This window comes from Leucopleurus acutus (genome assembly GCF_964270905.1).
Source record: "Leucopleurus acutus genome assembly, chromosome: 4".
Taxonomy (NCBI): domain Eukaryota; kingdom Metazoa; phylum Chordata; class Mammalia; order Artiodactyla; family Delphinidae; genus Leucopleurus; species Leucopleurus acutus.
This window is the reverse complement of record NC_139146.1, coordinates 132,187,454-132,199,908: the sequence shown is the minus strand read 5'-3', so window position 1 is coordinate 132,199,908 and position 12,455 is coordinate 132,187,454. Positions and strand designations below refer to the sequence as shown.

At 44.9% G+C, this 12,455-nt stretch overlaps 1 protein-coding gene across 1 annotated transcript; it reads left to right on the top strand.

Moving 5' to 3' along the window:
* Positions 1-355: 355 nt before the first annotated feature.
* REELD1 (reeler domain containing 1) lies at positions 356-12,130 on the top strand (the record flags this gene model as incomplete). Its single annotated transcript, XM_082837679.1, is given in 9 exon segments — positions 356-566; positions 3,292-3,447; positions 3,450-3,493; positions 5,286-5,502; positions 8,549-8,882; positions 10,313-10,371; positions 10,374-10,375; positions 11,532-11,751; positions 11,754-12,130. Coding segments are annotated over 9 exon segments (1,617 nt in total). The 5' UTR covers positions 356-358.
* Positions 12,131-12,455: the final 325 nt, after the last annotated feature.

Genomic DNA, 12,455 nt, shown 5'->3' with positions numbered 1-12,455 from the left:
ATAGTTGATTTACAGTGTTGTGTTAGTTTCAGGTGTACAGCACAGTGATTCAGTTATACATATACATCTATTTTTATTCAGATTATTTCCTTTATAGGTTATTACAAAATGTTGAGTGCAATTCCCCATGCTATTACAGTAGGTCCTTGTTGGTCATCTGTTTTATGTATAGTAACGCGGCACATCTTTTTGATCTTGACCTTGAGTGCTTACAATCTGGGGAGGTGATACCAAAGGTATTTCAGGTTTAAAGGCGGTGTGGGATCCAGGTCAGGCACATTCAGAAGGACGTCGTATTGTTTTCCTCAATAGCATCTGCATTGAAGCTGCTGTTTCTCGGGGCACAGGAGAGGGCAGGATGAGGGTCCCCGCTGCCCTCGCAGGCTGGCCTTGTGCCGCTCTCTGCCCGGCATCCAGCTCCTCTACCTTTTCCCATGGGACCGGCTCCATGGCCTGTGTGGACATGCAGCCCAAGCACATTCCAGCCCAGCCTCAGCACCCCAGGACCCCCCACATCACCATTCTCACTGGCAGCTCTTCCGACTCACCGGGTGACACGGCTTCGGGTATGTATGGGAGAGGCTTTGAGAGACCCCCAGGAGCCCCTGGGCCATAGTGACAAATTCCAAGTTGTGTTTGTCCCAGGTAGGAGTTTCCTGGGCTAAAGTTGGGCTTAATCCTAAGAAGAAATTATGCAGCCAAAAATAAGCCTGAAATATTTGTGGGTTTAAAAAAAATTTTTTTATCGAAGCATAGTGGATTTACAATGCTGTATTAATATCTGCTGTACAGCAAAGTGATTCAGTTGTACATATATATACCTTCTTTTTTAATATTCTTTTCCATTATGGTTTATCACAGGATATTGAATAGAGTTCCCTGTGCTATACAGTAGGACCTTGTTGTTTATCCATTCTATATGTAATAGTTTGCGTCTGCTAACCCCAAACTCCCAATCCATCCCTCCCCACACCCCCCTCCTCCGTGGCCACCACAAGTCTGTTCTCTATGTCTGTGAGTCTGTTTCTCTTTCGTAGATAGGTTCATTTGTGCCCTATTTTAGATTCTACATGTAAGTGATATCATATGGTGTTTGTCTTTCTCTTTCTGACTTATTTCACTTAGTATGATGATCCCTAGCTGTAGCTATGAAGCATGAAATATTTGTATCATGAAAACGATATAACTAATCTCTATATTGGTATTAATCTTTATAAGAGAAGAAGGCACAAATGGCCTTATAATAAAAACTTATTTTGTCTTTATTATAAGGTATAAATATAGTTACCCTGAACAAACATCACATATCAAGGATGTGTGAGAAATAGACTTTTTTCCTCCTTATTTAAAACTAAAATTATTTGAGGAGTGAAAAGAGCATTGCCTGCTATTTTAGTTCAGGTGCCTACAAATTCAGAGCGAGAACTTGAGTGCAGGTGGTTTATTTGGGGAGTGATCCAGGAAGCATAGATGAGAGAGAGGGGGAAGGGTGACAGGGAATAACGAAACACTAATGAGGTGTCAAATAGAGTGGGTTACTGCCGTGGGCAACGCACTGGGGCCCAATTCCAGTGGGGACCCTCTGAGAAACCACGGGAAACACACCTGTGAATCATCCCTTGGGAGGATGGAGGAGGGGTATTTATTGGTTGAGGGTATCCCCCCAGGGGTGTTTCCACCATCCATCCCACCTCCCAACACGCATACACACACTTCAGAGTCACACCTGCCCACCTTGGACCAAGCTCCCAAGATGCCAGCTGGATAAAGCAGGAAAGACAGCTACTCATGCAGAGTGAAGGAAGTCAGAAAGAGAAAAACAAGTATCGTATATTAACGCATATATGTGGAATCTAGAAAAATGGTGCAGATGAACCAATTTGCAGGGCAGGAATAGAGAGGTGAACGTAGAGAACGGGCAGGTGGACACAGTGGGGGAAGCGGAGGGTGGGATGAATTGGGAGATTGGGATTGAAATATGTACACCACCATTTGTAAAACAGATAGCTAGTGGGAACCGGTGGTACATAGTGAAGGGAGCGCAGCTCAGTGCTCTGTGATGACCTAGAGGGGTGGGATGGCAGGGGGTGGGAGGGAGGTCCAAGAGGGAGCGGGTATATGTATACATAGAGCTGATTCACTTCGTTGTACAGCAGAAGCTAACACAACATTGTAAAGCAATTATACTCCAATAAGAAAAAAGATAGAAAAAAAAAGAAAGAAAGCTACTGAGGTGATTCAGTTATACATAGACATATACACCCCTGGGGGGGCTACCCTCAACCAATAAATACTCCTCCTCCATCCTGAAACTAACACAACATTGTTAATCAACTATACTCCAATATAAAATATAAAGTTAAAAAAGAAAGCTACTGATGTTGAAGATGGTAGCTAAGCGTAGACTGGAAAGTATCTATTTAATAGCTACAGTGAACTCAAACACATCAACACTGTTGGCTCCATTCCTTTTTGATGTATGCTAACTCTTTTGATGGGAATTAGAAGCGATAAATGGAAATGAAATTTACCCTCTGTATATGGTTTTATCCAATCATTTTTTTCTACTGATTAGTGTGAGGAATAAAAAAAAATGGAAAATATTGTCGGGTTACCCCTCAAAGAGTTGCATAGTTTAAGTTCCAGTACTACTGAATGAGTGCCCTAGTTTTTCTGTTGGCCTATCAATACTGGTTATAATTACACATTTTGAAATTTGTTAACATGATAGGTATAAAATAGTGTCTTATTTATAATTGTTTTAAAAATTATGATTGAACTTGTTTATTTTCTGTTTGTGTCTATTGATAATTTTCAGTTTGGCTATCTTTTTGTTAATTCACCATAACTCTTTGTATATTTGTCTGTTGTATCTTACAAATACCTTTCTCATTTTATCGTTTGTTATTTCTTCTATATTGAGAATTTTAAGAAATCATCTTTTCCTTTATGGCTACTGAATTTGCTTAAGAGGCATTCCTAACTCCAATATTAAAACAAAAACAAAAGCAAAAAAAAAAACCCAAAACAAAAACAATGGAAAAAAAAAGCCAAACTTGTTTCTACTTCTTTTGTATTTCATTTTTACATATCTTTTATATTCCATCTTTACAAATGGAATTTATTTTGGGTGTGAAATAGCACTTCAACCTTTTTTTTTTCCCTAATGAATTGCGTACTTTTGGGGGACTGGGCTGGTCCTAAGCTTTTCATTTTGAAAATACGCATGTAAAGTCATCAAGTGGAACTGCCTCAAGTCTGTTGACCTTGAGTGGATGTTTTCTGTGGAAGCGGCTGTGAGGGGCAGTCGTGATTTCATGGGCTTTCTACTTCAGGCCCAAAGGGAGTCTGATCATCAGATAGCTGACACTTTTGTTTTCATTCCTCCTCATTCCAAACCGATGGCTTGTTTTGAAGAGGCTGACACAGTCACCCACGTGGACAAGTCTGGAAGAGAAATCTGTCATTTGAGTGGCGGGCCCCCGCCCACCCCGTAAGGGACGTCAGGTTCCTATAAGAGAGTCAAGTTCTGGTTCTTGGTAACTGAGCTTCCACTTTGAAGACAGGGAGCTTCTCCTCCCTTTCTTCTCGTTTCCTACCTCCCACCCTCCACCTTATAACAAGGACAGGGTCACTGGGGCTGCCCCAACTAGAGTGTCTCTACGGGGGGGACTAAAAAAAAATTGTCCCAACTCCCCTCTGTGCTGTTATCCATGGTCCAGGAATGTGTGATGTCCCTCCTCCCTGCGCACAGATGAACCTTGGCCAATCTCTCCAGGAAATTCTCAGTAGGGGACAAAAGAGCTGCTGGTGGGAGAGTCGGGAGAGAGCCCAGAAAGAGAGAGACAGAAGCAGGCAGACAGTGGACACTTCCTGGGCCTGGGCAGAGCCACTGAGGGCTCTGTGCTTCAGCTTATTGTCCCCCAGATGGGTGTGGTCATGACAGCACCCACCTCGTAGTGTTGCATAAGGACGAAGGAGCCAGTATATGCCAACTGCGTGGACCAGTTCCCGGTAACTGTAAGCATCATCGTTCCTCAAAATGAGACCGCGGCTTTGTCCTTCTTTTCACTCACATGTACCAAGAAAGCGAACTTCTTTTTTTTTTTTTTTTTGTTTTTAGGAAAGGGTATGTATTCCTCTATTTCTTTCCCCTACACCCTCATATACAGAAGAGGGAGGTTGTGCCCAAGTGTGGAGACATCCAGACCCCATGGTTGTCCCTTCTGCACTGGGGAACATGAGAGATGAGGTGTACATCCCCTGTCCCTCAGGGTCCTCTTTCCTTCCATCCATTCCTGGTGGCCTAAAACAGCAGGAAGGACAAACAAGGAGGACAACACTGTGCCCTGACGACTTTGCCCATCTGGAAAGGCCAGGACCCACTCGACTGTTGGTGTAACTGGCTCCTGCCAGGACTTTGGTTCCAATGCAAGGGTTGTGTGGTGCCTGAAGGCCTTCAATCTGTACGTTACTTTTATTCCTCAAAGCCCCTCCGTTTGTGTTTTTAGATTTACTGTCATAGCTGCTCTGTGCTACAGAAGAAGTAGTTCAGAGACTGTTATCTCCCTTTGGCAGAAAAAGGAGCTGAGTCACTGGTCAGAAGCATCTCTCAAGTCCTCCTACATTCTCTCACCTCCCAGGATCCTTTCCCACCATAACCTTGACATGACAACAAACCATGACTTTTACTTGCCCCTTAACTCTCTGGGTGATCTCAGCTAAATTCATCACATTTTTATAACTGCCTTCTGAATACTTACAGTGAGAAAAATGGTACTTGCCAATAATCCCTACTTCGGTGAAATTTGGGGGAGGATGAATGAGATCATGTTGGTGCAAATGATTTTTACTGAAGAAAGGCATTATGTATTCAAAATATTATTTAGAATATGAATGATTTACCTCTCATTTTCAATAGCATTTACAATTCCAATAGGATTATACGATTTTATAACAGATTTCTAAAATTTTCAATGAAGGGTGTAATTCAATTCATGACATACCAGTACTGGCGAATGATCACAGTTGAAGATGAAACCTTTTGAGTCCACGGTTCTAGAAGACACCTCTTAGTCAAAAGGAGATTCTTAATGATTGCATTTATTCGGGAGGGTAATTGATTTGTACCTATTGTCTCCTATAGTCACCCGAGAGAGTAACACAATCGTCTCTCTCTAAGTTCTATCCATGTAGACTTGGGCTCTTCTTTATCGTTTTGTTTGTTCTCTCCTTTCTATCAGGACGGCCCGAGGTACGATTTAAGGGAAACTAAATCCTCGAAGCCCTCTGCTCTCTTTCTCCACCGTTTATCAGTGGTCCAGTCATATTTCGTTTACTGGACGAGGATCGAATCATCTGTCGTGTCTCAACAGACACACAGTAGAGCTAGTTCCGACAGCCACGTGGAGCCTGGCTCACCTATGCCAGCCCCTGGGCAGAGGCCGGAGGGCACGGAAGGAACCGCCCCAGGCGTAGCTTGCCGCTGCATTCACCAGCCTGGTTGGCAGCATTATTTTCACAGTTACTAATTTTCACTTAAGAGTGACTCTAGCCAGTTTCCTGTTCCTGGGACCCAACCAATAGACACCTGCCTTGGGAGTGTCAACAGTTCCTGGGGATGTGATCCCACAGCCATGGGTGTGGGTCGGGGAGACTCTTGCAAGTTCAGGGTTCGCTGCGGCAAACACACTCTGTCCGGCTCAACCTCACAGGTGAAGTTGGGCCACGAAGCATTGGAACTGAGCTGCAAAACCAAAAAATTAGCCAACCACCTTCCCCCACTCCCACACTTAACAAATCACCACGATATTTCAGCTGTTTTCCCCAGACCCCTGAGGCTGCACAGGCAGCACCAGAAAGAAATAACCCTTTTTTCTTCTTTTATGTAAGTTCATCCAGTTTTGATTGTTACTTTCCGAGGTAGGTAGATGGCTCTTTGCAGCCTGGGTTGTAGAACAGAATGAGGAACGAGAGGCTGTTTCGATGGGAACGGGTGTTTTCCCTGGCTCACCAAGGGACTTTAGATTCCATTGGCCCATGAACTTCTGAGAAAACAAACAAACAAAAACAGATAATGAAAAAAACCCTAACCAGCTAGAGAATGTCTGATCCACCAGAAAATTCCTGGTGAAATGGAACTCATTTTCGTTATTTATATCTAGTTAGGTGCTCTGAACAGATGCCTTCGTAAAGGCATCCAATCACCTGCACAGAGGATCCAACCTTTGATCCATTCAATTCCACTTTCCTTTCCGGGCTAACAGGGTGAGGCCGGGATCCGATATGAATCCTTGACTTTGCTAGTCTAGCAGACCCAGGCTCAGAACCAACCCTGGGCCACCCTCCATCCCTGCCTGTGACCAAAACCTTTGTTTTCTCCACATTGCCCAGCAGAGAAAAGGTCTCAGGGTCTGAGAGGGTGGCCTTAAGAAGACCCTGCAAATCCAACATGGGTTTGAAGTCTCCTGTTTCATGTTATAAATCATGTGAATGTTGCATTCGGATCCCAGGCATGTTTGTTTTAAGATGAATATGAATATTAGTGAGGCTTCAGGAAGATGGGTCCCGTTGATACTGTAATGTCTCTCAGATGGTGGACCCTGCTGGCACCTTGTTCCCTGGGGGGTGGCGGACTCCAATCTGAGCAGCTACAGAGTGGGCCCCTCATCATGCTACTCACACTCCTCCCCTTGGCCCCTGCCTCTTTTCTTACCCATTCCTCTACACAAACCCCAGCGCTTCCCAAGGGAAAAACGAATGTGTGTGTGTGTGTGTGTGTGTGTGTGTGTACACGCGCACACATTGGGGGAGGTGTCATCTAACAAAGTTAAATGGATTTTTTAAGTGTAAGAAGACTTCAGTTGGCAAACGTGAGTGACAAATTGTCCCATTGGGAGGATAGTGTATTGTAACTCTCAAACTTATTTTCCAGCAGAGCCTTGGAACACTTTGGGGTCCTACCCAACCGCACTAGGCATGACCTACTTTTATATCTCCATGTTTTGCCTTCTGACATTTCCTTAAATGGAACTGTTCCTCATGATGAACTATTTACCTTTCCAGGAGCGATTCAAATATCTCCTTTGTGAGCCTTTTACTCTTACTTCTTGGTAGGCAAATGTAATTGCTTTCTTTTTTTTTCTTTTTTTTTTTTTTTTGCGGTACGCGGGCCTCTCACTGCTGTGGCCTCCCCCGTTGCGGAGCACAGGCTCCGGACGCGCAGGCTCACCGGCCATGGCTCACGGGCCCAGACGCTCCGCGGCATGTGTGATCCTCCCGGACCGGGGCATGAACCCGTGTCCCCTGCATCGGCAGGCGGACTCTCAACCACTGCGCCACCAGGGAAGCCCTGTAATTGCTTTCTTCAGCTCTGGTATTGAAGCTCTCATCACACTGCGATTTATAAGGTTAGGCATCTAGGAGTCTGTCTCCTAGATTTTGACTTCAGAAACAACAGTTAGCAATCGGCATCACTTCTGCATCCCCAGCGCCTGGAATGATGCCCAGCACGCAGTGGGTCTGCAGAGTGTCTGAAGCATTTAGAGTTCAGGCAGGAGTTAAAACTGTCAGAAGTTTTGCTAAATTCTGCATGTCTGTGTAAGCCTTCTTTATTTTTCACTTCAATCTTGGTATTTTTGAGTAATGAAGACATTAGAACAAAGTGTCACAAAAAAAAAAAAAAGAGAGAGAGAGAGAGAGAAAGAAAGAATTCAGTCCAACCCAGCTGCAGCCCTGGCCAGAGAAACTTCTGTCAGCACCTTTTTGTGAACAACATTGTGGTCGCCTTACTCATCATCGTGGTAAACACGTAGCGCACGTCGCATCTGTACCAGGCACTGTGCTGCATGCGTTTACATCAACGATTTCACTTTACCCCTGCTACAGTCCTAGGCTGTAGATACCATTACTGGTCTCATTTTGCAAAAGAAGAAACTGACCTTCTGGAGGACTTACCCCCAATCAGGAATTAGCAGAGTGAAGATTCCAAGACCTGTGCTTGTGTGTTTGCTGCCCTCTGTGAAGCTATTTCTAATGCTCTGGGCCATCATGTCAGCTCATCACAGATGGGAAAGGAGACAGTGGAGGGCAGTGATCCCAACTCTGCCCATAGCAGAGGCTCGAGCCCTTACCATCCCTGGGGAAACATTTTGCATTAATATACTACGGCAAGAATGATCTAGGGCTTTAAAAAATCTGTGATTTGTGGGATTCCATTTTATTTTCTAGCTAGAAGCAGGCTTTGGCAGAAGTGAGAAAACATAGAGTGGTCACAGCGGTTTCTATATTCTCTGATTGGTGTCTGTTAAGAAGGCACAAGCCCAGAAGCCTAGGAGCTTACACTTTAAAAAGACATGAGAATTCAGGTGCTTTGCTGCTCGGTCAGGAGTTTCTATTACTGAGCAAATCATCTTTATGGTGATGCTTTTGAGTGGTTCACACTTAATAGTCTGTCCTCAGGCACGTTAAAGTCTCTGGCATTCAGCCCATTGTCCTGGCTGTGTGTGCTAATCGATAAAAGGAACGATTTCTCCTTCTCTCCCTGTAGTGTCTCTGGGCCTCCGCTTGGCCCCCAGGGTCCCCGTCATTCTTCCTCAGCAGCGCACAGATATCTCTGCTGTGGCCGTCCCTGGAGCTGCAGGAGAGGACAGCTTAGATCCTGTTCCTGCCAACGTTCGGGTGACAGAATTTCCTGGGGCTGCAGAGACTCCGTTCCCAGCATCTTCACACATAGCTGCCGTAGTCAGCGATGGCCACCAGCCCAGTGGGGACAGCAACCGAACCCTGGAAGTATCCCCGGACGTTCGTGGGCTGGAGAGGTTCATGGCCATCAGGGGATTCTCCTCAGAGAGCTTTGCTTCCAGCCCTAGCACCCACCACAGGTAATGGGCCAGGGGTGGGCCATTCGGGACAGGTGGTGGGATGAGGCCAAACACAAGGGTGCTAAGGAAATGGAACCTTCTTGGAGTCAGACAGAAAAAGATCTCAACCATATTTATTCTTAAGTACGTGAGAAACACTGATTGCAGAAAAGCCACTGGTCAGAAGAGCTGGATATATAAATTACCTGGGGAAACTGTACTGTCTTGGACAGGTTGAGGTCTCTGAGATGCTGCTATAAATAAAATAAAATATAAATATAGGCTTTATATTTTAGATACATACATTTATAATATGTAAATATATATAAATATAAATTATATAAATCAATACAAGCATTCACTGAGTCTTTGCTGCCATCTTCACACATCACCCGCCCCCATTCCCTCTCCAACTCCAAACTCCAGTGTTTCCAACAAATGTAATTTTATCAGTATACACAGCAGTGACAGGAAATGTTGCTTTTATTTTTTATTTTTTTTTGCTGCGTTGGGTCTTCGTTGCTACGTGCAGGCTTTCTCTAGTTGTGGTGAGTGGGGCTCTTTGTTACGGTGCACAGGCTTCTCATTGCAGTGGCTTCTCTTGTTGTGGAGCATGGGCTCTATAGGCACGCGAGCTTCAGTAGTTGTGGCTCGGGGGCTCTAGAGCGCAGGCTCAGTAGTTGTGATGCACGGGCTTAGTTGCTCCGCGGCATGTGGGATCTTCTCAAACCAGGGATCGAACCCATGTTCCCTGCATTGGCAGGCGGATCCTTAACCACTGCGCCACCAGGGAAGCCCCAGGAAACGTTGCTTTTTGATTATCATACTAAGTGAAATAAAGTCAGAGAAAGACAAATACCATATGATATCACTTATATGTGGAATCTAAAGAAAATAATGCAAATGAACTTATTTACAAAACAGAAACAATCTCACAGACTTAGAGAATGAACTTATGGTCACCAGCGGGGAAGGGCAGATTGAGAATTTGGGATTGACATGTACACGCTGCTCTATTTAAAATAGATAGCCAGAAAGGTTTTAGCGCAGGGAACTCTGCTCAGTACTCTGTAATAACCTAAATGGGAAAAGAATTTGAAAAAGAATAGATACATGTATATGTAAACTGAATCACTGCGGTACACCTGGAATTAACACAGCATTGTTAATCAACTCTACTACAAAATAAAATAAAAATAAATTAAATAAATTAATTTCTGAAGGAAAAATCAAACAAACAAACAAAAAAACCTGGCAGCAAAGTAGGTAGGTAGGAATAAAGATAAAATAAAATTGGTCATGAATTAATAATTTTTGAAGCTGGGTGGCAAATATTTGGGGGTTCATTATATTATTCTACTAGTTTACTTTGAAAATTTTTATAATGAAAGGTAAGAAAACCCCCCCGATACTTAGGGACTCCTTCTAAGCCTTTTTCCCCTTCCCTTTAGGACTCAGAATGATCCAAGCTTTGATTCATTGGAAACTTGCCTACCCTCGGATAGGGATGAACGGTAACAGCCAAGTTGCGCATGGGCAGTGAGTTTGGTATTTTTGACGCCAGAGTGGGAAGTTCCAGGCTGGGAAATCAGAGCTATTAGACTAGTAGCCAAAATCAGAGAGAAGGAGGCAAGGGTATGATATATACACAGCATCTTTTTCCAATCAATATCAGCCTTTTCATTATACACAGCATCTCTGAAGTTATCGGCAATTGTAGAAATTGATGGTTTTAGTGAGTTGTTTTCCCACTTAGCTTTGGTTAATAAGCCCTCTCTCCTCCTCCCCCCACCCTGTCCTTCATAACATTGGCCTCAAAATACCATGTATGGTCCCAGAGGTGAGATCAATGGGCAACATAAAATATACATGCCCAATGAATACTATTCCTTTGAACTCTTAAAAGGAACACAAAATAAAACATGGTATACTATCCTTACTCAAATTGATTGGAACCTACAGCAAGATTCAATGGTCCCTCTTGCATAAAAAGACACACTCAAAGCTTTCAGCCATTGGAGATGACTGTCACCCACATTGGTCTAGAAGCCTCTTAAATGACCCTAAGTTTATTCTTGACTTACAAGAATGATCTCTCAGTGGAGTTTCCATTAGCTTCCCCATCACCATCAATAACAAGTGCATGTTTATCTGCATGGACGTTTTCCTCTGAGCTCTTTTTTTTTTAAATTTATTTATTTAAATTTATTTATTTAGTTTTGGCTGTGTTGGGTCTTCGGTGCTGCGCGCGGGCTTTCTCTAGTCACGGTGAGCAGGGGCTACCCTTCCTTGCAGTGAACAGGCTTCTCATTGCGGTGGCTTCTCTTGTTGCGGAGCACGGGCTCTAGGCACACGGGCTTCAGTAGTTGTGGCTCACGAGCTCTAGAGTGCAGGCTCAGTAGTTGTGGTGCACGGGCTAAGCTGCTCCGCAGCATGTAGGATCTTCCCGGACCAGGGCTCAAACCCGTGTCCCCTGCGTTGGCAGTCGGATTCTTAACCACTGCGCCACCAGGGAAGTCCCCTCTGAGCTCTTTTAAGAGCAGGCATGAGGCTGGGTTTTCATCTGCGATCTGGGATTCTCTAAGGAACTCAGGTTAGTTGCCAAGTTCAGTGGCTGCTTGCGGGGGAGACCAGCCCCTCTGATCTCTCTGTTTTCCTTTGCTTTTCTAGGACAAGATGAAGGCCTCAAATAGGACGGTGATGAGGCCTCCTCTGTACACTGTCCAGCTTTCCTATACTCGCCTTTGGTCCTCTGGGGCACTCACTGGACATGGGGCCAGGGCGGCCAATCCAACCCCTGTCCTCCACACCTCTGCCACCTCCAGGCCACCCACTGCCAGTGGTCAGTCAGAGGCATCAAGACCCTCTGCCAGCTTCCTGCCTCAGTCAAAGAGCCCAAAGTGAGGGAGGGCAATGGAGAGAATGGCGTGGGACACCCCAGGAAGACCAACCCAAGGCCTGAGCTTGGGCAAGACGAAGCCAGGGCCCCTTTGGGGATCCAGCTCGGGACTCTGCAGCTGGGAATCCTGCTTTGCCTTTCAGCTGCTTTGGGCATGGCCGTGGCTGCTGGCCTTCGCTACCTGCATACCCAGTCTTGCCACAAGCGGACAGAAGTATTCTTTAGTGAGCCTGCCGGGCACGCACCTGCCAGGAGTGACGGAGGCGAGATCGTGCATGTCAGGAGGATTGGGGAGAACAGTTTTGTTTTGGTTGAAGCAGAATACAACTGGATCACTCCCTCTGTGGGTAGCAAGAAAACAGTCCTCTGAGAAGGCTCCTCAGTGCCCCCCCCCTTAGACCCTGCAGAGTGTCTCAGCCAGAACAGAGCTACTGAGACTAGCTAATGAGGACAGGGTTTCACTGTGCCTCCCATCAGGGAACAGTGAATGGAGGGGGCAGCAAAAGGACAGTTTTATCAACAGAGGGAATTACTTTCTGGCTTTGTTGTCTTAACATCTGTAATTTAGCAGGTTTTTTTTTCTTTCTTATTTTTTTTAGCAGCTTTTTTTTCTTTTTGCAATTAGACGTTCTGTTTGAAGAGTTAAACTCAACACAATGAATATTGTATAATCTGCTCATTAACTAGACTCCCGT